The following is a 24822-nucleotide window of genomic DNA, read 5'->3' on the forward strand; positions in this document are numbered from 1 at the left end:
CCTTCTATATCTTGTATTCCCGCTCAAATGTCGCATTGTTGTGGCAACTTCATTATAATTTTATTTTAGAAAAATCTACCATATGCATCAGTAAATTGTAAGCTTATCAGTTGACAGATCTAATGTTGCAGCAGCACATACCACAACGAGCAAACGAGCTAAAGTCGCTTTTATCCCGACATTCAAATACACATAACAACAAAAAGCAATAGGGAACATCTCATTTATATATGTATGTAGTGTATTTGTGGCACATAATGCAAATGCAAATAAGTTGCACGTAATTATTCAAATTGCATGTTTCACACAATTTCACCACATTCCGGACAAGTCTACGAAAACGATCAGCAGTTAAGCATCACAAAAAAACAACAACAAACATTTTCCCATAACGCTGCAATACGAGCTGCAACATGCAATGCTGCATTCCTAGTTTCTTGGTTTGTAGCAATGTGCGCAGATTTGCTAGATTCTTTAGTTAGATCAGCGATAAGTATTACCATGTTGCAAACTGAAAATTACAACAACAAAAAATTGCGAAAAAATAAATTATTGCAAAAATTAGAGCAAATGCATTGAGTGCGTTTACGTTTGTATTGTATGTTAGCTTGTGTGCTGCGCTGTTGCATGCAACATCTTCACCATCAGCAGTGATCACATTTGCATATGCATGCGTAGAAAATTAAGTCTTTCATGTAATGAATGACAGCAAGTGAAAAAGTGCGAAAAAATGCTGGCTTTTAATTGAGTATGCTTAGGCGAAGAGTGGCGCGGTGCCGCGGGGAAGCATTCATTTGAATGCAACTAAATGCTTGGCATACACGATCACATTAATCGTGTAATTAATTTGATATACGGCTATTTAGAACTGCAGATGTGAGCGCGGGTGTGAGTATGTATGCTGTATTTTTGCATGCGAGTATAATAAATATATTTGAAAATAATATTTAGTAACCATTTCATGAAAATATTAGTTAAAGTTAACAATTTTGCATACTTGCAACATTTTGTGGCAACTTACCATGAGTAACACAGCACCTTAAGTGTCGCCAAATGAAATGAGTTTTCATAGTGTTTTTAGAGTTTATACAGTACTTGCAACATTTTGTGGCAAGTTACCATGAGCGCCTCAGCGCCTTAACTGTCGCCTTACTATCCATTAAACACACATACACACCACATCGACACATCATTAAGCCAACATCGGACAACTTTAAGAGCGATCGACCAGCGATATGCAGATTTCTTACTTATAACATACACAGCAACATCGCTGGTCGCTGGTCGTCCACACATGTGTCCGCTTGTGGCATGTACGTATTAACGCCACAACAACGTTAAGCAGACATTTTTATTTAGCGCGCGCGATAACAAATGAGCGCTGTCAGGCGAGAAGGTGTCTCAGGGCGCACTCGAACGCCGAGGGTGACAGTCGGTGTCGGGAGATTTTATAGATTTAAATTTTTGGTAGACTTTTCGTGCGGACTGACACTACCGTTGCAGCGATTGCAATGTTGTTGCAGCGCCGCGCAGATTTTCGCTACATTGTGACATATTGTTTGCACAAAGAAAATGCTGCAACAACACGCCAAATAAACAACAAATAAGAAAAAAGCAACAAAAACACCAAAAGCACAGTGACAGCAGTAAGTACAGCAACATTAATATCAGCAACACCGCTAGGACTGTCGCCGCGCGACTAGTGAAGACGCGACTTTGGCGCGTTGTTGTTGAGTCCACTTGACATGCAATGAGGCGATAATCTGCTGTCGCTGAGCTGTCTTCGAGGTGTTATGCTGTTGTTGTTTTTGTCACACTCACTAGTAGTGTGTCGCCTTGTAGCACGACTGCTTAATAGACACACGGCGATAGACAGTCTGCGGACAGCTAGCCAAACGTCCAGGGCAGCTAGGCAGCCAGCATGTCAGCTAGTGAGGCGCTGCAGGATAGACAGCTGGCGAAACGGACAAGCAGCGAACAAGTTTCGGGGAACACACACGTCTCTGAGTGTATGTGCGTCTTTGTTTGCATATTTGCTTGATTTTTTTCTGCTATTTTTGTGGTATCTGCTTGCATGTGGTCAAAGGTATTTATCATGAAATCATGTTCGCCAGATAAGTCTGACATTTAAAATTAGTTTGCTGGCATGTTTCGCAAGCCAACACCGTTGTTGGCAAATGCTAAGAAATACTAATGAAAAAACAAACAAACAAACCAAACGGCTTAAGCAAAACAACTATCACCCATCTTATTATTTAGTATTTTTTTGTTGTTTTGATCATTTTAATTCCACTAGCAATTTACTTCATCGAATTAAGCAAATAAAATGCTGAAGGATTAACTTTGTGCAATGCAACCGGTTCCTTTCGCCTGGCATTTCCAATGCCGTGACATGCAGGCGCTGTTTGACTTCAGTCTTTTAGTCATGCAATATACTAAACAAACTCGCATGCGCGCGCACACACACATTTCTGGTAAAGTGCAATGAAAAGAAGACGAATGACTCGCGGAAAGCGCAAGATTATGTAAATTGATAAGGATAACGATAAAATACCAAACCAAGTTGCTTGTGGTTGTAATGTGGAATTTCGTTTCAAGGTTTAAAAATCGCATGCGATTTTTTTAATTATATGTATTTGAAGGAGAGTGGCGTACCAATTCAACTTGAATGCTTAATTAAAAATTTTTTGGTTTCGAAAAAAAAATCGAAATTATTTATTAGAACTCTGGAGGAGCTCTATTAATTCTATGATCCTCAGAAATTTTCCCATCAGAACACAATTATTCAAGACACATCGCATAAGCACATCTTTCAACCAGCCAGATAACCAGCTAGCTATTCAAATAATCATTAAAAACATTAAACTCTTGTCTACGAAAAATTTAAAACCAACGTTAAATGATTTGATGTGCCTGTGTGTTAGACAAAAATTAGCTTTAGGCGCGCTCAGCAACTTTTGCGGCATGTAATCCCTCGTCTTTGCCGCAGCAATGTTTTTTACGCATTCACTTCGCTGTTGGGATTTAAAAAGGATTAATATTTCTAGTTCTGTGTGTGAGCCTGACACAACAACAACAGCAGCAGGATTTACGATTCGGTTTTTGCTTGTATTAAATTGGTAAAATATATATACACATTTCTACATTCGTATGTGAATCCAGTGAAAATCCACAGCATTGTTTTGGTTGTAATGGAAAATGAAAACGCATATTGCCACCAAGCATTGGTGCATGAATGGAAATATGATCGATTGTTAATCACCACAAGGCTCGTTTCACAATTAAATCGGAAATAATTTTCCAACTGCTGCAAATGGATATACATATATGCGAGACACACACGAGCGTGTGAATACACGCCGCAGTGTCGTTAGACCCTTGCATTGGTTGGCAAAATACCCTTGAGTGCTATTAAAGCAGCACTTCGGGTGAATTTTTGAACTCATTGAATAGTTGAATCACCGTGCGTTTGATTGAATGTTAACATGTCAATGTGTTTATTTGTATGTGTGTGTATTTATAGATCTATGCGCTGTGTTTGAATTAAGGACTATCTGTGCCGGAGCGCAAGCATGAGCTTTGTTTGTGTGATTGCCACTCTTCTGTGGCAAATGAAAATTCACACGCGTGAAAGTAAATAAAAGCATATACATATGTATGTATAGTTGCCAGATATATTTGTGTATTTATATGTATAATATAATTACAAATATTCTTTAAAATCTCCCGCAATTGAGCACGTTTTCGGTGAGAGAACTAACGATACCGTATTGCCAGACGATTTGAATTCGTAGTTGAAACTTATAAAGCTTAAAATTCACGTTAATTTATTTTTACTGATCAACACCTGTCTAACTCTCGAAAAACCATTAAAAAAACTTAAAAATAATTCAAAAAATATTTATAAAAAAAATATATATAACATAATGTTAAGTTGAATATCGAAAACAAGAAACTCCATAATCAATAATATCTATAAATAATGCTTTATTTTTAAACAACCGCTATATTTGTAGCATATTTATAGCCTCACCTCATATCATATCACTATTTTCCCAACCACTCAGCGCACTGCACTATTTGCTTTGAGGATTTCGCTGCGAAGTAAATACAAACATTTATAAGTCAATATGTACACAAATACATGAATAAATACTAGAGAGACACACACGCGCGTATTTTGACGAAAATTGGACGTGCAACATATTTTTGCGCAAACCAAACCAATATTTCACCGTGCACACGGCTCAACCGCAACAGCAGCGTTAATTGTTATGTAGACAGCGCAAAGCAACAAAAAAACAAACAACAACAAACAGTACACACTCCAATTGTTGTATTGTGATTTGTGTACATTTCGCTAATATCCTTAAAGCAAATAACTAAATCCTTTTTCGCAGCTACGCGTTTATCGAAAAGTAATACAAAACGGTGTGTGAGTGTGTGTGTGGCGTGTGTATTTTGATGGATTTGTGTTGTTTTCATTTCGCTTTTACTTGTATTGTGGTTGCTGGAGGCAAGGCGCTCAGCCACACACTCGCCCTACCGCCTGCCAGCCATATTGTTTATTGTTTTGGTTTTGATTAGCAGCGACTCGGTGCGCTTGCGGTTTCCTTTCCAAAATTTCACACACACACACATACGCGCGCAGAGTAAAAGCAGCTCGAATTTCCGTCTATGCCACAGCAAGCATTTGCGAAAGTGATTGTTTGTTTGTAGAATTGCATGTATGTGTGTGCTCGAAACAATGGCGCTCGTTGTGCTTCTATTTCATACGCTTAATTACGGGAATTGCTGCATTTGCCGCACCGCGCTCAATTGCCACCCACAAGTGGCAAGCACATTTCATACATACAGTTATATGAACAGTTATGTAGGCAAATATACCCCATTCACTCCCAACACTAGTAAATCCATTATATAAATGTTCATATATATACATATATTTTATTATTTCAAGTAACAACAACAACAACGAAACACACACTCATTTCTGCCACCGAAAGCTTGAAAACCCTCCTCAACTCAAGTATGTACATTGCGCTGAGTGTTTGTGCCACTCGTCATTTGCAGTGGGGCATGCCACACAACGCCGACACGTAGTGTGAGCGCAAATGTGAGTTGTCTACAACACATAGTTGCAACCTTGTGAATTAAATTGCGCGCATGAAATTTAATTGTTTTTCAAAAAGTTTATTCCACATTGGCTGTACATACATGTATACATATGTATTGGTGTGAGTGTATGTCTTATGGCGCTGGAAAATGAATTAATGGCTTGGCGTACTACAGTTAAAACAGTGATGGTTTAATGCAACGCAGTAGTGGGGAGACTTGAAGTGGCTTTGTATTGTGCTGCAGCTATGGTAGATCATAGCGGTACTTATATAAGAGCGTATATACTATATATATATATTATATATGATTGCCTGCATATATTTATTACATACAATACTAGAATTGAGGGTGCCTGGCTTTACTTTTTAATTACCAACGCCTGGCTGCTCTGCTTTTGTTTGCGGAAATTTAATATGGCCGCTTTAGCATTGACTATGCAACATGCATATGTATGTGTGTATGTTTGTGTTGCCTCATACACTCATTACGAACAATTAGTGTGTGAGGTGGCGGTTAGGCATTGCTGCCGTCTTGTAATTTACTTTAAATTGAAAATTTAAAATGCACAGACTTTGAAAGGCATCACATGTGAATTGAAAGAGAGTATATAAGTTAGATAGGTATATTGCGAATTAAGAACGTGTTCACATATGTGTTTTATGTGCTTGGCTCATATACATATATAGCATATATAGTGACAAATGTATGTATATTTAAATGCAAACATGTGTGCTCATTCCACCATAGATTAAGTTGCATATCTTTGTATTTGTTATTGCATTAGTCGGGTAGCATTGGCGCAATTTCGCCACGAGACACTTTAATTGCTTAGCGGAATTTATTGATTTACCCGCATTTCTATTTCAATTGATTGGCACTTATTAAAATGGCACAGAAAGTGGCAATAATTTACAAAATGTATACTATTTGTGTATAGAGAAAGCTGCATAAGAAGGTCTTAAGTGGATTTAGATTGATATTGAGTTATATAATTTGGCTGATAACTTCTCTTAAATTGTATATTAAATGCAATATAAAAATTGCTGCAAAATTTTACTTGCATAGTTCTAAATAATTAGAAGCCAACTGGGTCAAAGATGGCTATTTAAATTTTTATTTATTATTTAATAGAACTCTTTTTTCTAAATCCAATTTAATTTAATTATCATTTTTTTAAGTTTGTAATCACTTACATGCTTAGAGGTCACGATGAATCGCACATTTTCGAATATTTGATAATTTTTGTGAATTTTTTCGCAACCGCCTGAAATATAATATTTGTTCTAACTAATCAATGCTAATGCTATGACGCGAAGTATTACTCATGCTACCAACACTTTCCACAAAATTAAAAAAGTTGTATATCTTAGCAAAATCTAACTTTAATATAAATAACTAAATACTGCAAATTAATAAAAAAAAATTAGTGTCGTTCTTCAACTACCAAAATAATTTTTTAATAAAACCAACAACAAATCCACCAAAACTTCTAACTTACTGATAACGTCCGCCACACTACACCACATCAACGCCAAAACACTTAAAGAATACAAAATAATTTCATGTTCGGACACTAACATTAATAATTAATAACGATATCAGAGAACTGGCAGAAAAAAATCTGATTGTTGATAGCGTTGTTGTAGCTAGTGACTGCCAGACGGAAAACATTTACCTTACATTTATTAATAAAAATCAGTAGAAATTTGTAAATATAAACAAGAAATGTGTGCCAGCAGCTATGCCTTGGGGTACATTAATGAAATGAACACAATGTTAAGCTGAAATCTGGAAAATATATAACAACAATGAAACACATTGTGTGCAGCTAGTCATAAAATGCTTAGTGCGCTAGAGCAGTGACGTAGTTAAAAAAATTTTTGGAGGATTTTTTTTTGTTATTTCAACAGTAACTAAAATTTCATACATTGCTCCCCTTACTACTGCGACAAATAATATTTTGTGGTTAGGGTTTCACGCCAACCATAACACCTCCTACTCGCACGCCTTATGCTGCCCGCTGCAGTGCTGCCGTCTAGGCCTAGTTGCGTCGAGCAGCACCTGAGCAACGCCAAATAAATATAAAGAGCATATCAAATACACGCATGCAATACTTCGCTTATGTATGAGTACATGACTGTGATTAAATATTTATAAGTTGATAAAAAATGAAATTGACGCTTTAAAACTTCTAAACACAGTAGGTGCACAGTAACTACAACAACTATGTACGTCTTTTGCGCTTCTTCAGACATACATATACATATGAAGTATGTACATATGTATATCTGTAGTTGTAGAATTTTATGATTTTTTCGGAAATCTTAAGTAAACAACACTGAAATTAGTGTTGATAATAAAAAATACAGAAGCTACCTGAAATTGTAGATAAGCATTTGAAATTATCAACTACTCATATAATATGTATGTACATACATATGTAGTTGTGTGTAAACAGTAACATACATATGTATGTAAGTTGTAATATTTACCAGTTATTACGGCCACCGATTTAGAACTGATATTACGCGTAGGAAGTGCAAATATTGCTTTGCTTTGATATATTTAACTGTATATACGTACATACATATGTATTTATGTAAGTACACATGTATATTGCTATACTGTTCGAGGGTCTGACGCCAGCGCCAGGTACTTTGAACGACTGAAATGGGACAAATACAGCAACTATGATAAAAAATAGTTAAGTTGTACATGAAAATTGATTAAAAACATCAACAGTAGCATAACAGTTATTAAGCATTTATGTACACGAAATTAATTAGTTGTTGTAAATTTTTAGATATGATAGTTACATGTACGTTGCATATAGGAAAATTAAAAAAAAAATAAATTAATAATCATTAAATAAACAGTATTAATTAAAAATTTTAAGTTTAAACAAGTTGAAAACATTTCCAAAAATTTTACGAAATTTCAACATAAACCCACTTCACCTTAGACACAATTACCGTGCAGATAGCTATCTTGCAGTTAATCAGTACACGCGTGCTGATGTATATTGAATATACAAATCTAAGTGGTTAATTTAGTCGCTTAATTTAGTTTAAACAAAAAGTAAAACATTAAATAAATTTTATGAAAAAAATAATAATAATCACTCTAAATGCCAAAATCACTCGAAATGCACCCACCCACAATAAATAGAATTCCCACAGCAGCACAGCAAGGCAAACGAATGAAACGTGTCCTCAACGCAAGAACAATGCCCTAAGGATACGTGCAACATTAAATGCTGCGCGTGCAAATGACAACGGACTAAGAGACTTTTTCAATTGAGCTTACACACTTCCATACAACCGTAAAGAACACATTTTACATATATACATACATACATATATTTATAATCTCATGAATATGTGGAAAGTGCTCTCCACCACTTCTTCTAGCGCTACAATTTTGTGGACTTCCCAGGAGCTGGTGACAAAAAAAAATATATATATTAGTGAGCTCAAGGTAAATATATATGTATGTGTACAATGCAATAATAAACCTGCAATTCGATAATTTGATTGTTTAGTACTCGTGTACTCGCGCGCAATTAGGCAAACCGGTCGCCAAATCAAATAAAGAGACAAGCAACAGTGAGACGGACAGGGATTGAGTGTGTGTGGGAAAGATTGCAAATAGCTCAAGGTGCGGACGCATGTACTTTGTAGTCCATATAAGTCGTTATAGCGTGGATTATGCACATATAACAGTAATATGTATAAGTGGCAGCACCACAACCACCCAATCTAGGCGCGCAGACAGGAAGTACATAGTACAATCAACTTGAAGCCAAACAGACATAGAAACACAAATACAACATTTACCTTTGTTTGTTTGTGTTTGTGTGCAAATATTGCATTGTTGTGTATTTCTATTTTTTTCGCTTGACTATTTGTAGGCAACGCCTTGATTATAGTGATTATCCGCGGAGCGCATGGCGCGCATGAGTGTACGTGAGTGACTGGCTGCGCTGCACGAGCGGGTGGCAAATTATAGCTTACACCGTCGCCTTCGCGTTGCAAGTGGTGTGTGTTGTGATTTTTTTCCAAGCCAATCTACATGTGATTACTATGTTCTAGCATATTTTTCCGAAACTTTAATTATTATTTTTTACCAATTGGCATGTTTGGCTAATTTGAAAATAATTCCAAAACGTCTGGTTGTTGGTGGAAAAATATTATGACACACACATACATACATATATAATTGTTGAAAAAACGCGTGCTTGTTAGGGTGTGTGCGCTGTAGTGGGCGGTTGCGGTGCTTGCTGGCAAGGCGTGGTTGGGCGTTTGGGTAGCCAACAGCATGCGAATATGCTGCCAATTAACTAGGCGTACGAAAGTTCACAGCTTTGAGCTATAAAATTTTGAAATTCACACAGTTTTCTTTGCTTGAGCACTATTAGATTTTAGAAACAGTTCGGTTACTTATTTCCATTTTAATACGCAGAAATTTTAATATTTCGAAAATTTCTAATTTCCGAGTTAACTGTAGCCAAATATACTTGCATAAATCATGCTAGTACATACATTACATACAATTGCTCGAAATACTGTCACACAAATATTTGACCTCAGCCGCATTGTTCTTACCTTACCTCCCATCATATGTTGTCCACCGTTCACAATTATTACATTTGGTGGTTTGCATCAATTTTAAATGCTCACCAGCCCGTAATTACATTTGTGTTATATAATAACTGCACTAATTCAATGATTTTGTTGTTGTTTCTGCTATTAATGCATTTTGGCTTCTAATTGCGAGCGCTTAAGACGTGCTGAGCTTCTCATTCACGACAGAAGCACTTGCTGTGCTTAACAGTTATATTTATTCATATGTATAAATATCAACATTTACAGCTATTTAATACAGTATAAGTCACTGATATTTGGACATATTTCTTGAAATGCTTCCTTGTATACCTCAAACTATGATATATATCTTATTTATTTTAAATAAATATTATGAATAAGGAAATTTATTTTATTGAAATTAATTTATTTATAAAAAAGTAGCCAACATTATTAATTTCTTTTTAACCGTAGCAATATTATTGCCGCCACTGCATGCTTAGTAATTACAGTCGTTACAATCCTTTACACATATTTGCCACTCTGAGGGTATTAAGACCGCATAATTAGGTTTTGTAGTAGTTAACGCCGAGATCTACGTGCTTTACAACAAAAGCAGATATATACAAGCATGTGTCCCTGAAATCACAGCTTTCATTTAAGCTCCGCATATCTACCACTTCTGATTTCTACAATACAATCATGCTGACCACTTTCATTGATTTCATCAGCAATATTAGTCGAACTTTTACTTTAATCAATTTGTAGCACTCTGCGTTTTTCTTTCCCAACAACAGCAATAAATTACTTACTGCTTATCATAGCAATTCTTTCGAATATTTTTCCGCCAGCAGGCGTCTCTAGCCTCTGCGTTTGCATTATCTGGCAAACCATTTGGTCAGTAAATAAGTTGAACAAACTTTTGTTTTACTTAAACTACTTTTACGCGACCCTTAAATAATAAAACCTTCTCTTAAATACTCGTAAAACACATTAACTTCCCCCACTTCATCTTCGTGTATATTTATTGCTTGCTGCCTACGTCTCTCTCTCCCTCTCTTTCTGCGCCTTAACTGAGTTTTCTACGTATAATTACATAAATAAAAAAGTTTTTGTTCTAACTTGGGTTTTGTTTGTGTTGCTTTGTTGCATATTTATCTTTTACTGATTACTTAATATCGACTTATTGGACACTTTATTGTTTATTACTTCACAGAGCTGAATGTGTGGGTGTTAGAGAATCGTCAGCAAAGAGAGAATGAGAGAATATTAAATAAAAATATTCAAAAATTTCTTTTCAGAAAGAGACATAGTCCTTAACATATTCTTCTAAAGATTACATGCTTAAGTTTAAAATATTTTAGTCACTGACCATTTCAAAGAAGTTTAGAGTCTAGTTGCATTCTCTTAGCAACCATTCAGCTGTTGCTTAGCTCTGCTCCTCCATCTCTCAAATTTCTTTTAATTTTGCTTATTAGAAATACATTTAAACTTGGCAGTACACTTGCGCTTGGTAGCAAAAATACTTAGACCCCCCCTCCCTCCTTTTCTTGTACCACTCTACAACAACATACTTCCGCCATAAATTGTCCCACAGCGGTTTCTCAGCCATTTTTGTTCACCGCTTACGCTCGAGCCTTTTTCAATTTTCGCATTTGTTTTATAAATAAATAATTTCCACATTTTACGTGCAACTTCAAGTGGCACATACACAACCAAACCATTAATAAATAAGAACATGCCACTTGCGGGAATACGTAGTACGACAGTTTAGTTAAGTTGTTGTTTTTTGCAAATAACTTAAATTGTTTCTTGATCACTAAGTAAGGACGTGTATGGGTGTGGGTGTATTTAGTTGGCAGCGCCGTTGGGCGACTCACCCTTTTTATTGCTTGTTTGCAAATAACACTTAGTCGGTTAGTTATAACGGTACACGGCCACAAACTACACCACCTTATGCCACCCTGCAACGCAGCGCGTTAAAGAAACAAAGAAATTGTGGCACAAACATGCTGACATACATACATAGCGGTAGATAGTAGCCACACCATTTGCGCGCCGTGTCCCCGGTGGCGCCACTCCGGTAGCTCCCCAAAGTGGCATAACGTCTAATGGCAATAGCGATAACGTTGGCGATTGTCAATGAAGTTATCAGCCGTTGTGTGTGGGAAGCGCACAGACAGTGTGGTCAGTCTTTTTTGTTGTTGTTTTGCTGTGTTTTTGTAACAGTTTTATTGTTTTTGGTATTGCTGTTTTTAATTTTCATTTATTTATTAATAAAGCGCACTTAAGATAAATGCGCGCCGATATACAAGCGCGTGTATGTATGTATGTGAGCTAAGCTAATATTAAGCTAAGTCAAGTGCGGTACTAGCTACAAGCTAAGCGCGCTCAATGTTGCACCGAATTTATATGTATTTCTCGCTTTGTTTTTGGCTGATTTCATACAAATATTCGTTAGAGCTACGTGCAATTAAGCGCATTTTTTTAATGAATTACCATTTAATATTGATAACTGTTTGGGGACATGCAATGTCTGAACACAATGAAGATACAATAACAACAACAACAATTATATAGTGTATTGTTGCGTTATGTAATGGTCACAAATAATGCCAGTAAACCAAATAAAAATTAGTTTTAATTGCTATGCAAACGCGCAACGGTATTAGCAACGGCGACTGAAGCGCTGTGACAGCTATCATTAGACACAAACACACGCACACATTCAGAAGAATTAAGCTTGTGCTCACTACCACTTTCTCTTTTGTCCGCTTTCGCGTTGCGACAGGATTAAACTTTCATTTGTTGTTTAGTTAATATTTGCTAGCGCTTTTAATGACAACCGTTAGAGCGTGAGAGTGTAGTGAAAGAAGCGAAATTTTCTATGGTGGCAGTTTATTAATTGAGCTGACTAGCGCTTGAATTTTGTGGCAAGTTGGCTAATAGCAGAATTTATTTCGTATTAGATGCATACCCTTTGATAGTTTAATTGGCATTAATTGAATTGGAAATAAATTAAAGTATTTTGCAAGAGACCCTCTTCAAGCACGTCCTGTTGGCTGGCTTGTGCCGCTGTGGTGGGGCATTGTACCATGAGCAATGTAGGCAGCACACACGTGTTGAAAAAACAGAAACTAGGCACTTCGACCTCAACTCATGCATAAAATCGTTTTCACTGTGCTACACTGGCTTGAAAAAAATGCTTTCCAGCAAGTATTTATGCACTAAATAAGTGCGTTCGCTTAGCTGCCATACGCTCTTACGCACTTTTGCTCCCTAATTGTAATTTAATAGCCTTACTGCAGCGATAATGGCAGGTGCCTTTTGTTACTTCACAAAAACAAAAAACAAAAAAAAAACAACAACAACAATGTGTTGTATCTTAATGCGTTGCACTAATTTGTCGCAAAGTGGAAGGGTTAGAGCGCATCTAGTTGCAGGTATTTGTGGCACGCATGATTTTGAGGCAACAAAAAAAACACGTAATTTGTTGTGACTTTTTCGAGTTGTGCGTAAGTTGTTTTAGTTGAGAGTGCATGGAACGCTAATGAGTCGGTGCGTGTACAAAGATATCAGATTTAACTGAACCAAGCAAAAAATATATGCTTATGAAAAAGTGAAGTAAGCAATTTGCATTTTTTGTTGATATAAAACAAATGAAGAAGGAATGTGTAGACATATGTATGTACATTAATGTGTTCTATTTATATATAAAAATAAGTGATTTAGAGGCTAAGGTCGGAATTTTTTAGTAGGGACCGCACACGAGTGCCACTATATGTGACCTGGTCTACGGAAAGGGGGCTTAGATGTTAAAAAATAAATTTTTACTTCTTAGTTGATTCGGATGGAAGATGAGATTGCTTTTTTTTTAACATCTGTTTCCCAGAAAACTAGTTTTCGCACGTTAGCTCCATTTTCGTAGACCAGGTCACATATAGTGAAATAAAATTTTGAAAGTGCTGGAATTTTTTTAAAATATTTTATTAACAAAATTATAATGCAATAATTATAAAAAAATACAAAAAAAATTTATTTTATGACACCAAAGCTATCAAAATAGAGCAATTTCTGTCTTCTTTCAAACAAAAATGTGAAAAATTTAACTTAATCCATTATTGTAACCCCTTTAATTCCACTAAAATATTTCATTTCGAATAGTAGAAACTTAATTAATTGCTAAAATTATAATTTTTGAGTTGTAAACGTTAAAAGTAAGCTCGCACAAAGTCAATGCATTGTGTCGCTCAAATTCAAATGAAGCAAAGTGAAATGTAAAAAATGTAGATAAAACTGACACAAAGCATAAATTAAAGTCATATAAAACTAATAGAAACATTTCAACGTTGAGCTATCATAGCATGGCAACATATTGACAGACGTCAAAAGCAACACTTCAATCTACCTTTATACAAAAAACATTTACTACAAAATCGAATCATTGACTTTGAAAGCATGCTGCTACTCGCTGAAAGCCACTAAAATAAACATTAAGATTTTTATAACCGCATTTATGTATAAAATGCTGCGTATACAATGGACTTACCACTTCGTTCATTGCATAGCATTTGTTGTTATTCAAACTTAATTAAACACACCATTTTATGTCAGATCTGCAGACAAAAGCTGTGTAGCAAGTAAAAGTCATTAAGCGACTACTAAGTTAGCTTTTATATACATACGTATTTACTCTCTGGCTGCCATGCTATTGATCTTGGCAGAGTTGTTGTTTGTATTTGTTGTTGTTGATGCTGGAAGAAATGTAACAATCGCATGTGCGAACACATAAATATCTAAATGCTAGATGCTGGACGCGCTAAATGCGCTCATCAAATTTGTGATAATTAAAATCGACGCTAACGCGCTGTTGATTAAACAAATTAAGAGTAAATGTGGCAGCGGCTGTGTAGCACAATTTGCGTGCTGCGCATCGACAAATTGATTTGCAGAAAAAAGTGAGGAATAAAAATAACTTACCTCCGAACTTTCATAAAATACTAACTTATTAGCAATAAATAAGTATACTTTCTAAGCTTCCACATTTGCGGCGTGCCAATTATTATAGCCGCAACCCCAGCGCTCTTCATACATTTCAATTGTAGTTGAGATTTTTGTTAGCAGCAAGTGATTTTACAAGAATATGTTCTCAGTTGTTTTTTTTTTTTTCAAATTGCCATCTGTTCCTCAGCGCTTATACAGAGTACTCAAGTATTTGCCTAAAGTGCCACTTCTGTTGATTCGAAGCGGGCGCTACACTACATACTTAAGCCGCATGCACTTGTCAATTGTGCCACTGCTACTCGATATTTATAGAGTTTACATAGTGTTGTGTTGGGGTTCTGGAGAGTGAACTCTTAAAATTGCAATTAACAATTAAGTGAAAATGTGCACTTGCCGATAAGCTTTATATTGAATTTTAATAGTTTTCTGAAGTGTTGCTTGAATGGGTTTTCAATAGAAAGTTTCGAGTGTAGAAATGTATGAGTGCTGAGAAATATGAAAAAAAATTAAAAATTCTGTAAACTACTATAATTGTTAATGTTTACTATTTTTAAGTGAATTTTTTATTAAAAAACTTATTTTTTAGAATAATGTTTACTAATTGACTCTTAACCTTCATTACTTTTCTCCAGGCTTTCATAAAAATTATGTTTTTTGTTTCAAAAATGCAGTTTTTTATTATTGTTATTCAAGTATAGCAGTCCTTTCCTACTTACAACATTACATAAACCACTTATTATGAAGTTAAACAAATAACAACTTGTATAACACCTCAATTTCTTGCGCATACCTTTTGCAACACAACTCGCTGACAACTCAATCACCATTTACAACTAGTAAATACCTTTGCCCATAAAAGTGGCGTAGAGTTGAAAATAGAAAAATGCTATAGGCTAGCGCTTTTAGCTAGCTGCAGCTGCAACATGCCGTGTGGCACGCGTTGTACGCAATAAAAAAATTAATAAATATAAAATGTAATAAAATCATTGAGAGCGCAAATACACAACGCTAATTACATATTCATTTATACACTTATAGCATAGCACAATTTTAAACACTTCCTGCGAATCGCGTCTACATAATCAGACAGCGCCAATCGCAAGACGTGCCAGCGAGTTGCGCGCTTAAGTCTTTTGTTTTGCAAGGCAGTGGTTTGCATGTAGAAAAATATTATTATATATACATATAAGCATATATATTGCAAATAACAATCGAAAAGTAATAAAATAAAATAATAAAAAATAAGTATTAAAAAATATATTTTTCAATTTTTTTTCTTATATTTTTTAAATATTTTTAACCAATTTTGTATGCAAACGGCAGTGCGAGTGTTGCTAATAATCTGTAAAATCGCATATAAGTAACACCATCTTATAGTTCATGACTGCAACAAATTTGCTTTCGCTGCTTATTGCATGCGAATTTTTTTCATAACTCTCTTGACAATTTTCAAAGTTGATATTAAAATGAAAAGCTTATAGTTTTTTGAGTACTTTCGTTAAATACTCACATATATATAATATGTATGCAAGTGACGTTGTCCCGTTTACATGTATAGATGGCTTTTTAATTTGCCCGTGACTGCTGATAATAAGTATTGCCGCTGTTGTTGTAATTTTGTATAGAACACGTTAGCAACCGCCGCAATACAAATGTTCACATACAACAGCGGCCTGTGACGCGACTCATTTGTAATTATAATCGGAATTTTGTATTTCTCTTTACTTTCTTGCTCAAATAGTATTATTTTTCAATTTTGCTTTCATAAGTTATTTTTATATCTCAACATTTTTTTCTTAACATATATATAATATGAAAAATATAAAAATAAAATTATATATGTATGTTTGCCTCTAAAATATACAACCGTGATGGCAGTTAGCCATTGCACGCATTTGAATTTCACCTCATCTAACATTTCGCTTTTAATAGTTATGATTATTGTCATTTCGCATGCTTGTCCTGTGTGCTGAAAATTCGAAAAACATTCAATTAAAATGCAATGCAAATAATTTTTATTAACTATTTAGAAACGTTGTCTGCATTTAAAAGAGCCATTAGTTGGCGTAGTGTCATATTTAGTGGAGTTTTTTTTTGTTGCTTTTGCTTCTTTTTTTATTTTTGATTATGAAATGCCGTAGCAAATGGTGGGAGAGTTGTAGGTTTTTGTTTTTGTTGGCCGCCGCTTGATTATGGCGTTGACTATAATTGGTTATTGCGGCGTGCAAAAATGAAATATTAGTTCGTTGTGTGGGAAAAGGCGTGGCTTGGCGGCGAGTAGCTTAAAATATGCAGTGAGATATGAGCTAATCAGAGTTGTTTAGCTTGTTTTGATATTGTTTGACAAACTGGAGGATTTTTTCTCTTTGATAAAGCGCGGTTAAGAGTAATTTTGCTATGTGCCATCTAGATGCTCTTATGAATTATAAAAATGTAAGCTTTGAATTAAGTTTTCTTTTCTTAAAATACAGTTCTGAATGCACATGAGTTTTTAGAAGCTTCTCATCTCATTCTCACTCTTATTCTATCAAACTCAATAATTTGTTCCAATATTAAAATTTCTATAATTCTCTCAGCATATTATTTTAACCAGCTAATTGCCCTCCCTGCTGTTTCATATAATTAACTTATCCATATTATTTTGCGCGGAACATTAAAATACCCACTAGGTCTGCTTTCAAATTTTAATATGCCGTCAGCAACATGCCTTGTGACGCGTCAATGTTGCAAGCTTTTTGTGAAAATCAGCAAGAAGAAAAATAAAACAAAAATAGCAGGAATAAAGCCGAAGCGCGTATGTGCTAAGTTCAAACGCACCCATACACATAACAGGTATTAGAGCACATGTGCCGCGCTTAGACGTAATCGCAGCTGCATATTAATTTCTTATGCTTGCGATTTTCTTTTAAAGCTAAGCAGCTAAGCATATATATTTATAAATTTATAAATATAATTTTTTTATTCACACGTATGTATTTGTTAGTGTTTTCTCTACGTTTTTAGACATAGTCTAGACGTTGTGACCGCGCTTGCAATGCACGCAATTATACACACACAACTCTAAACTGGCTTATGTAAAGATTTGCTTAGCGCGCTCGCATGTTTGGCGGTGTCCCTGTATATTTGTATGTGTGTGTTTGTGCTTATTTAAATATGTATGCAACGTTGCGTAAAGCCCATCATTTCGTTTTTGACATTTTGACAGGCCCGACAGGTTGGTCTAGTCGATCGGTCGACTTGTTAAGGAAAATTTTGTCGGCTTACTGGGAAACTCCATGCCGACAATAAACGTATAAGTTCAAGTGAAAGTATGTGTGTGGGAAAATATATGCCTATATATTTATAAAGAATGAATATAAACTATGACGAATGTGATTAGAGCAATTTAATTATTTGGAAAAAAATAAAAATATTTTAACATATTTTTTTATTTTTATTTAATTTTTTTTTAAGTGTAAAATTTTTCCAGCTCGCACAAATAATTGTATAAAACTGAATTGAGTCAGCCATGAATTCGAATCATTTAAGTTCGCCGTCTCGTAACCAAAATAATAATTCTGAAATATTTCACCATATAATTTATATTTTACACCTCTCTCCAGCGTCGGTCATCATAAAAGCGAAATTATACTATACATGTCCTTACTTATTTTTACTTTGTCTGTCGCCTATAATTGCAACTTAATTTATTGTCAAATTAATATATTTCCAAACACTTCTCGATTGGCGTCGCTCACGAAATTTCGAAATTTAATTACTTTTTACCAATAATGTAAACGAGACAGTCACGTTTTATGCATTATTATCATGTTATTTTTGTTATTTTTGTGTTGCTGAAACCAATTATATTTGTTTAGTCACTTTTTGCGTGCAAGCCCGTTTTCCATTAGTCAAAAGTGATTTTATTAATTTAAAAAATGCTAATAAGCAATTTACAATAAATTTAAAAACAACAGACAATTATGTAGCTTTCGTCATGCCACTTTGCCGGCAATAATCAAAATTTATGTGCTACCCAGTTAATTACTCAATTACACACACAAGCAACGATCGTAGACTACGGCTATATATTACAGGGCTGCATGCGTGGGCAAAATAGTTACAGAAATTCTTAATTACAAAAACACAAAAATAATATGTAATTAAAAAACATAATTTAGAAGAAAATATGTAAATATCAAATATAAGAGGTATTATAGGAATGCGGAGACAGAGAGTGGTCAGAAAATAATATCATTTGTATACGTTGTTGGATGAGATGTACTTTGGATAATATACTTAATAAAAAAATAATTTAAAAAATCAAAAAAAAAATTATTATTATTATTTTTAAATTAAATTATAGTTTCAAAGCGATTAGTCATTGATAAAAAAAAAACAATTTTCAGCAAAAAATTAATAATATATCTAATAGCACACATAATTTTATTCTGGTCGAAAATTCAGAAAAATTTATGTATGCAAATATTGAGAACATTGCACACGTGATAAGAATGCGACTATCATACAAGTTTTACACACCAAAGACCAAACCAAAACTTTAGACGCAAGCAAAACTGTCTTCAGCATACGCAATTAAGTTTTAATTGTAGTTCGTTAAAAAAACAACAACAAAAACTAGCAATAAAAATGAAGAAATTAAATTAAACAAAAAATGTTAATAAAAAAATCGCTTTGAACTCAGCGCACAGCCCACACACAAGCGCGCCACGCCGAAGCAACGTTGTCGACGTAGTCCAAACACGAGCAGCCGTGACTTCAGTTAATAGTATATTGAGCGCTTTACATAATGGTTTGTGGTAATTTCGGTACTCAGTAGCTGTAAAATTATTATTAAGTCTGTTGAGGAATTTAAATTTTTAACCATTCACCTATTTAAAATGCAATAAATTTATTTAACACAAAATTATTTGTTATGCGCAACTCATGTGATTTTTTATTAATGTTTGTACCTTCGCTTTTCCTTTTTTTATAGCGGCCCCCTAGTTCTCAATTGTCATATGGTGGCGCCATGAACGATGACGCTAGGTCGCCGGGCGCTGGTAGTACACCTGGCCCACTATCACAACAACCACCTGTCTTAGACACATCAGACCCTGGTAAGTGCAGCAGAAATACAAATATTTTTATTAATTTACCCTTTTAAACGTAAAATACGATTCCTGATCTAAATGCTCAAGCGTAGGTGATATAAGAAAAACTCAGTGCGTAATGTATGCTTTTGTGTGACTCGATTGTAATTTATTGTGGAACTCAATTGCTATGGTGTTAAATCGTTGGCATTTGGGTAACCTAGAAATCGAAGAAAGAAATGCAGCAAGTAGAACAGTGACTCATTACAAAAACAAAAGAGTTGAATTTCGCTTACAAAAATGAAAAAAAACTTAGCTTAAAGCCTCACACTTTAATGAGCGCCATTAAAGCAACATTGTTGTCCGAGGTAATTTTGCGTTCATTTAATTAAATTTCCAACACCTCGGACGGATATTTAAACCGTAAAGCCGCGCGCTGAGCAACAAAGCATATGCGATGATCACTTTTAAGTCGAATTTTAAGGCCATTAAATGAGCTGGCATACTTGCACATACATACATATATGCCATATAGCTTAGTTTTTTTTTTTGCTTTAATATTCTCACTAGTAAATCAATAGTATTAGGCTCGCCTAATAAACTTCAACATAAATTCATCATTTTAATTACTTTAGTTAAATTGCGACACGCCTAGTTTATGTGCAAATACACACAGCGGCTAACAAAGCTTAATGCGCCCGAAAGCTTCGCGGATCGGCGCGTATGACTAGACGTAGTAGAATTTCATGTAGCGGCAAAGTTTAAACAATCAACAATTGTGCGCACAATTTTTGTGTTTAAAAAACGAAAAGTAGAACAAAATGACAAAAGCAGCAGCAACAACAACAAAAGCGGTCAAGTTAAAGAAACAGACAAAGCAAAAGATTGAATGTTAAGCTGAAAATCTCATTTTTATGATTTTCTACAGCCACTTTTGGGCGCTTACGACGCTTTAAGCGGCTTTGTGCGTTGAGAGAACATATATATGTATCTACAAAAAAAAAAAAACATAAAGCAACAACAAGACAAAAATCTATAAAAAGATTTTATGAAAAAAACGAAGCTTAGGTGTATGCACCGTGGCCTGGCAGACAGTTGGGCGCGCATGTGCGTCTGCGCAGAAAATGCATTATCACCGTCTGCTAGTTGGGCGCACTGCACCAAAGCACAACGCAGCTGCAACAGTGGATCGCTGTACGCTGCCGCGTGTAAGTGGATACACCGGCACAACAACAGCAACAGCGACGCGCAGTTACAATTTTTGCCTATCACCGTAAATAATTCATTACTTTGAAAACCGCTGTTGTTGCTGCTATTGTTGTTGTTGTAGCAGTGGTAGTAAAGATCTGTAATATTCAATGCAAAAGATGCGTTCGAAAACGCTTTTGTTTGGCGTTCGCTTTATTGCTTTTTTAATGTGATCTTTTTTCTACGCTTTGTCCGCTCAAGTACGCGCCTGAGTGTTTGTTGCTTATGGCCCGGCTTTTGAAGTGCTCCAATGGTGTTGTAGCCATTGTCTTTTAACTCCGCTTTTTTGTTGTATCTATAAAGTAGAGTGCATTGTGAGTGCTGCGTTGAGCGGCCCATTTTCAAAGGCTTTTCTTGAAATCCGCCGGCTGTTCAAGACGGCAGCGCATGCGCGTTTTTGCGGCAAAAGAAGCAACTTTGAAGTGTTTCTCCACTGCTTGTTCAACATATTTTTTATAAGAAATTATTATGACTGCGCTTTCAGTTGGGATATTGACGTCATTTTCGTTAGAGGTATAGACGCTTAAGCGTTAAGAGCCAACATTTTCACACACTTTTTTTGAGGAACTTCAAGTAGTTTGGTGAATAAACGGTTTGGGCTGCAAGCTGGCGTCTCTAAGTCTGGTAAATTGCAGTGAAAGTTGTTATGAAGTTTTAAACGGAAAAAAATTTGATTTTGTTGAGAAGCGGCTTAAGAGCTTTTTCAATTTGTTTTTACTTTTAATATGTTTCTCATGTTGTTTTTGTTTTTGTATGAAATATTTTTTTTTATTTTCTCCTTCTCAATGATTTTTGCTCTTCAAAAAAATTTATTGTATTGACATTTCTCTAAACCCCGTAATTGCGCATTACCGCACTAAAAATGCCATACAAAAGTTAATTTCGCAAAGTAGCGAAAAATTGCCCGTATCAGAAGTGTGGCCACACCTCCTTTTCCATTGCCACCACAGCGAAGATAAAAAAATGTTTGAACCAGCAAAAATCATCATCCAAAAAGCAACGCTTAGACAGAAGGCAATTGTATTTACGTCGCCGCGGTGCAACCCCTAAAAGGCGACAACAAAAAAGTACACGCTTCCAATTTTACGTACGCGCTGTTGCGCATAGCGAATGATGACGTGGCGCCGCCAGCGACGGCAATTCGAGCGGCAGCAACAATAATGCATTATCATATTTCGCATTTATGAGACCAGTGAATGATGAAATGACGAACTACCGGCGAAAAGAGTGCTCTACACAGTTTCTTCTCCGAATTGTTATTTCGCACGGCATTTGTGCGGCAAAGGGTGCGCATCAAATTTCCACCTCTTTTGTCTGAGATAACCTTTTTTCAATTTTTTTTTTGGTGCAACATCCTTTGTCACTATTCGAAAAATGTTTCGGGGTGTTTTTGGTGTTGGTACGCGCATCACATCACATCACTTCACAGCATAACAGCGCGGCGCAGCACATCATATTGTGAAAAGCCATCAAAATTAACGCGCATTCATCAGCGACAGCATCAACAAGCCCAACAACAATAGAAACAACCACCGGCATGGCGACACAGCAACAACAACAAGCAATTTTGCGCCTTGACAATGGCAACATGCTTTTGTGACAAACTGAAGTACGAAAAGTACCGAATAATAATAGTCGCAAATAAAAACAGAAACAGCAAAAAACAACGTAACGAATGCAACAACAACAAACACAAAAATAGGCAAAAACATTATCATTGAAGTTGACAAACAAGCGACACCAGTTAATAACAACAACAACAACAACAAGATGCAGAACAACTGCATCTGCAGTATTGAGGGTTAACAACGGCAAAAACAACAACACTTTGATTTGTTTGAAAGACGACAACGACTTTTGAACCGTTTTTACGTTCTAGCGCATCAGCAGACAAAATATAATTTGAAATAAAAAAAAAATAAATAGAAATACAGTTTACATGCAATAGGAAGGAAATGAGCAAATCAAAAAAACGGTGGTTGTTGTTGCTGTGGAAAAAAACAGTTGGTTTTAGGCAAGAAAGGGAAATAGGTTTACAAGAGATTTTTCTGTATTTCAGACCTATGAATTCTAAAGGTTCTTGATAAAATTCAGTTTAAAAAATTATAATTTCAATAGGAAAATATTTCAAAAAATATTTTTAAATTTAGAAAAATTATATTCCAACCTGGAATATATATAAACAAATTATAACATATAGTGTATAATTCAATATTATCTGGATTTCTTTCAAAAAGTACTACCAAAATAATAGAAACAAATTTTTGATATCAAAATCTGTAATCAACAAGTTTTGGGAGTTCAGCTCAAAAGAAAAAAGAAAAACCAAGCGCAATATAGAAACATATAATTAAAATCATTTTCCATGCAACCAAGGAATATATAAATAAATTACATGGAAAAACACAATTCTCGGAATCAAGGCTGGCGCAAAGTTAGAATCCAACTAGAACCTATAATTAAATGTCAGCGCGCAGGCGCACACGAAACTCAACGCAGCACACTTTGGCACGCCTACAAACCGTACGCACAAACTAAAGTTGTTTACAGCTAAAGGAAAAAAAGCATATTGCTTTTCATTTACTCGACGCGGAGAAATTAAAATTTCACTTGCCTTAATGCCATAATTATAGGTTACCTTTGGAGGCACCTTTTTCGGGTCAAACCACAATAGGCTTCAACTTGCATGCGGCATGCAACAAGCCGTAAAAAATGTGATTATACATACTTATATGTATATGAAAAAATGCCAAGTATCGTTAACATGTCTCGGCTGTAAGTTGCTGAGCGACAGAAATTGTTTTCTCTTAACCACATAAAACAAGTGTCAAAATGTCAAATTAAATGCCTATGTCCACACTGGCCGCCTCAATTGACACGCAAATTAAAAATAAAGTGAAAATTGTTAATTCAATGACATCGCACACACACACACATACATATATATATATACAAATTGAATTTATTGAATTAGCCTTTAGTGCGTAGCGCTCAACGAGGCGACACAAAGCTGTTTTCTTAACCACCACAAACATGCAAAACAAAAATAAATAAATAAAATGTAAATCCTCAACATATGCAACACATCCACTAATGCCAATTTTCGTTTGTTATCCTTTTCAAATTGGAAACTCTCCACTATGCGCTTGCTTGCGGTTTGCTTTTGATGCCTTGAGTGACAGTTCGCCTGCACACCCTCCTTCTTATTGACGGTTAACAAGCTGCTGAATGCAAATAATCAGACAGCTGCATTACATTAATGTTGTTGTTATTACAGCTTTGTGTTTTTTTCTCTTTTTTGTGTTTTAGTGTTTTTGTATTTAATGCTGTTGTTGCACGCGCTTAAAGTAAACAAATCAGCAGGACATTAACAAACTACACCACACCGCTCTGCAGTGAGGTCGTTTCGGGCTGAATGTGTGAGCGCTATCAGCCACCATTCACCGCCATTTTGCAGCAATACCAATCAGTTGCCTTGTGTGTGTGTTTGTTGTTTGGCGTATTAATTGAAGTGTGTGATTGAACTTATGGCGTTTAATTTGTTGTTCTTCGAAAGCGTTTAAAACGTAAATGCAATTGTCGTTTTAAAGTTTTGACTCTAAGCTATTAAGTAAGCAGTATGTGAGCGTGAGACATTACGGTTATTTGCTACAACCCCTGTGGTGTTTTTGTGGTTGGAGTAAAGTGGTACTAGTAATTGGTAGAATGCTGTAAATTATAAGTAAAGAAGATAATAGTAGCTTTTGTATATTTTTTTGAAGATATTAGATAAATTTTAAATTCATTAGCGTGGTCAA

The 24822-nt window shown here is 35.3% G+C and overlaps 1 protein-coding gene across 1 annotated transcript in view; it reads left to right on the forward strand.

Moving 5' to 3' along the window:
* The window catches only part of LOC105213891 (homeobox protein homothorax), a 249552-nt gene that overhangs the window by 103302 nt on the left and 121428 nt on the right, over nt 1–24822 (forward strand). The window contains exon 7 of the mRNA XM_011186990.3: nt 19681–19804. Coding sequence (XP_011185292.1) covers nt 19681–19804 — 124 coding nt within the window. The remainder of the gene's footprint in view (nt 1–19680; nt 19805–24822) is intronic.

This window comes from Zeugodacus cucurbitae, chromosome 2, assembly GCF_028554725.1.
Source record: "Zeugodacus cucurbitae isolate PBARC_wt_2022May chromosome 2, idZeuCucr1.2, whole genome shotgun sequence".
Classification (NCBI taxonomy): Eukaryota; Metazoa; Arthropoda; class Insecta; order Diptera; family Tephritidae; genus Zeugodacus; species Zeugodacus cucurbitae.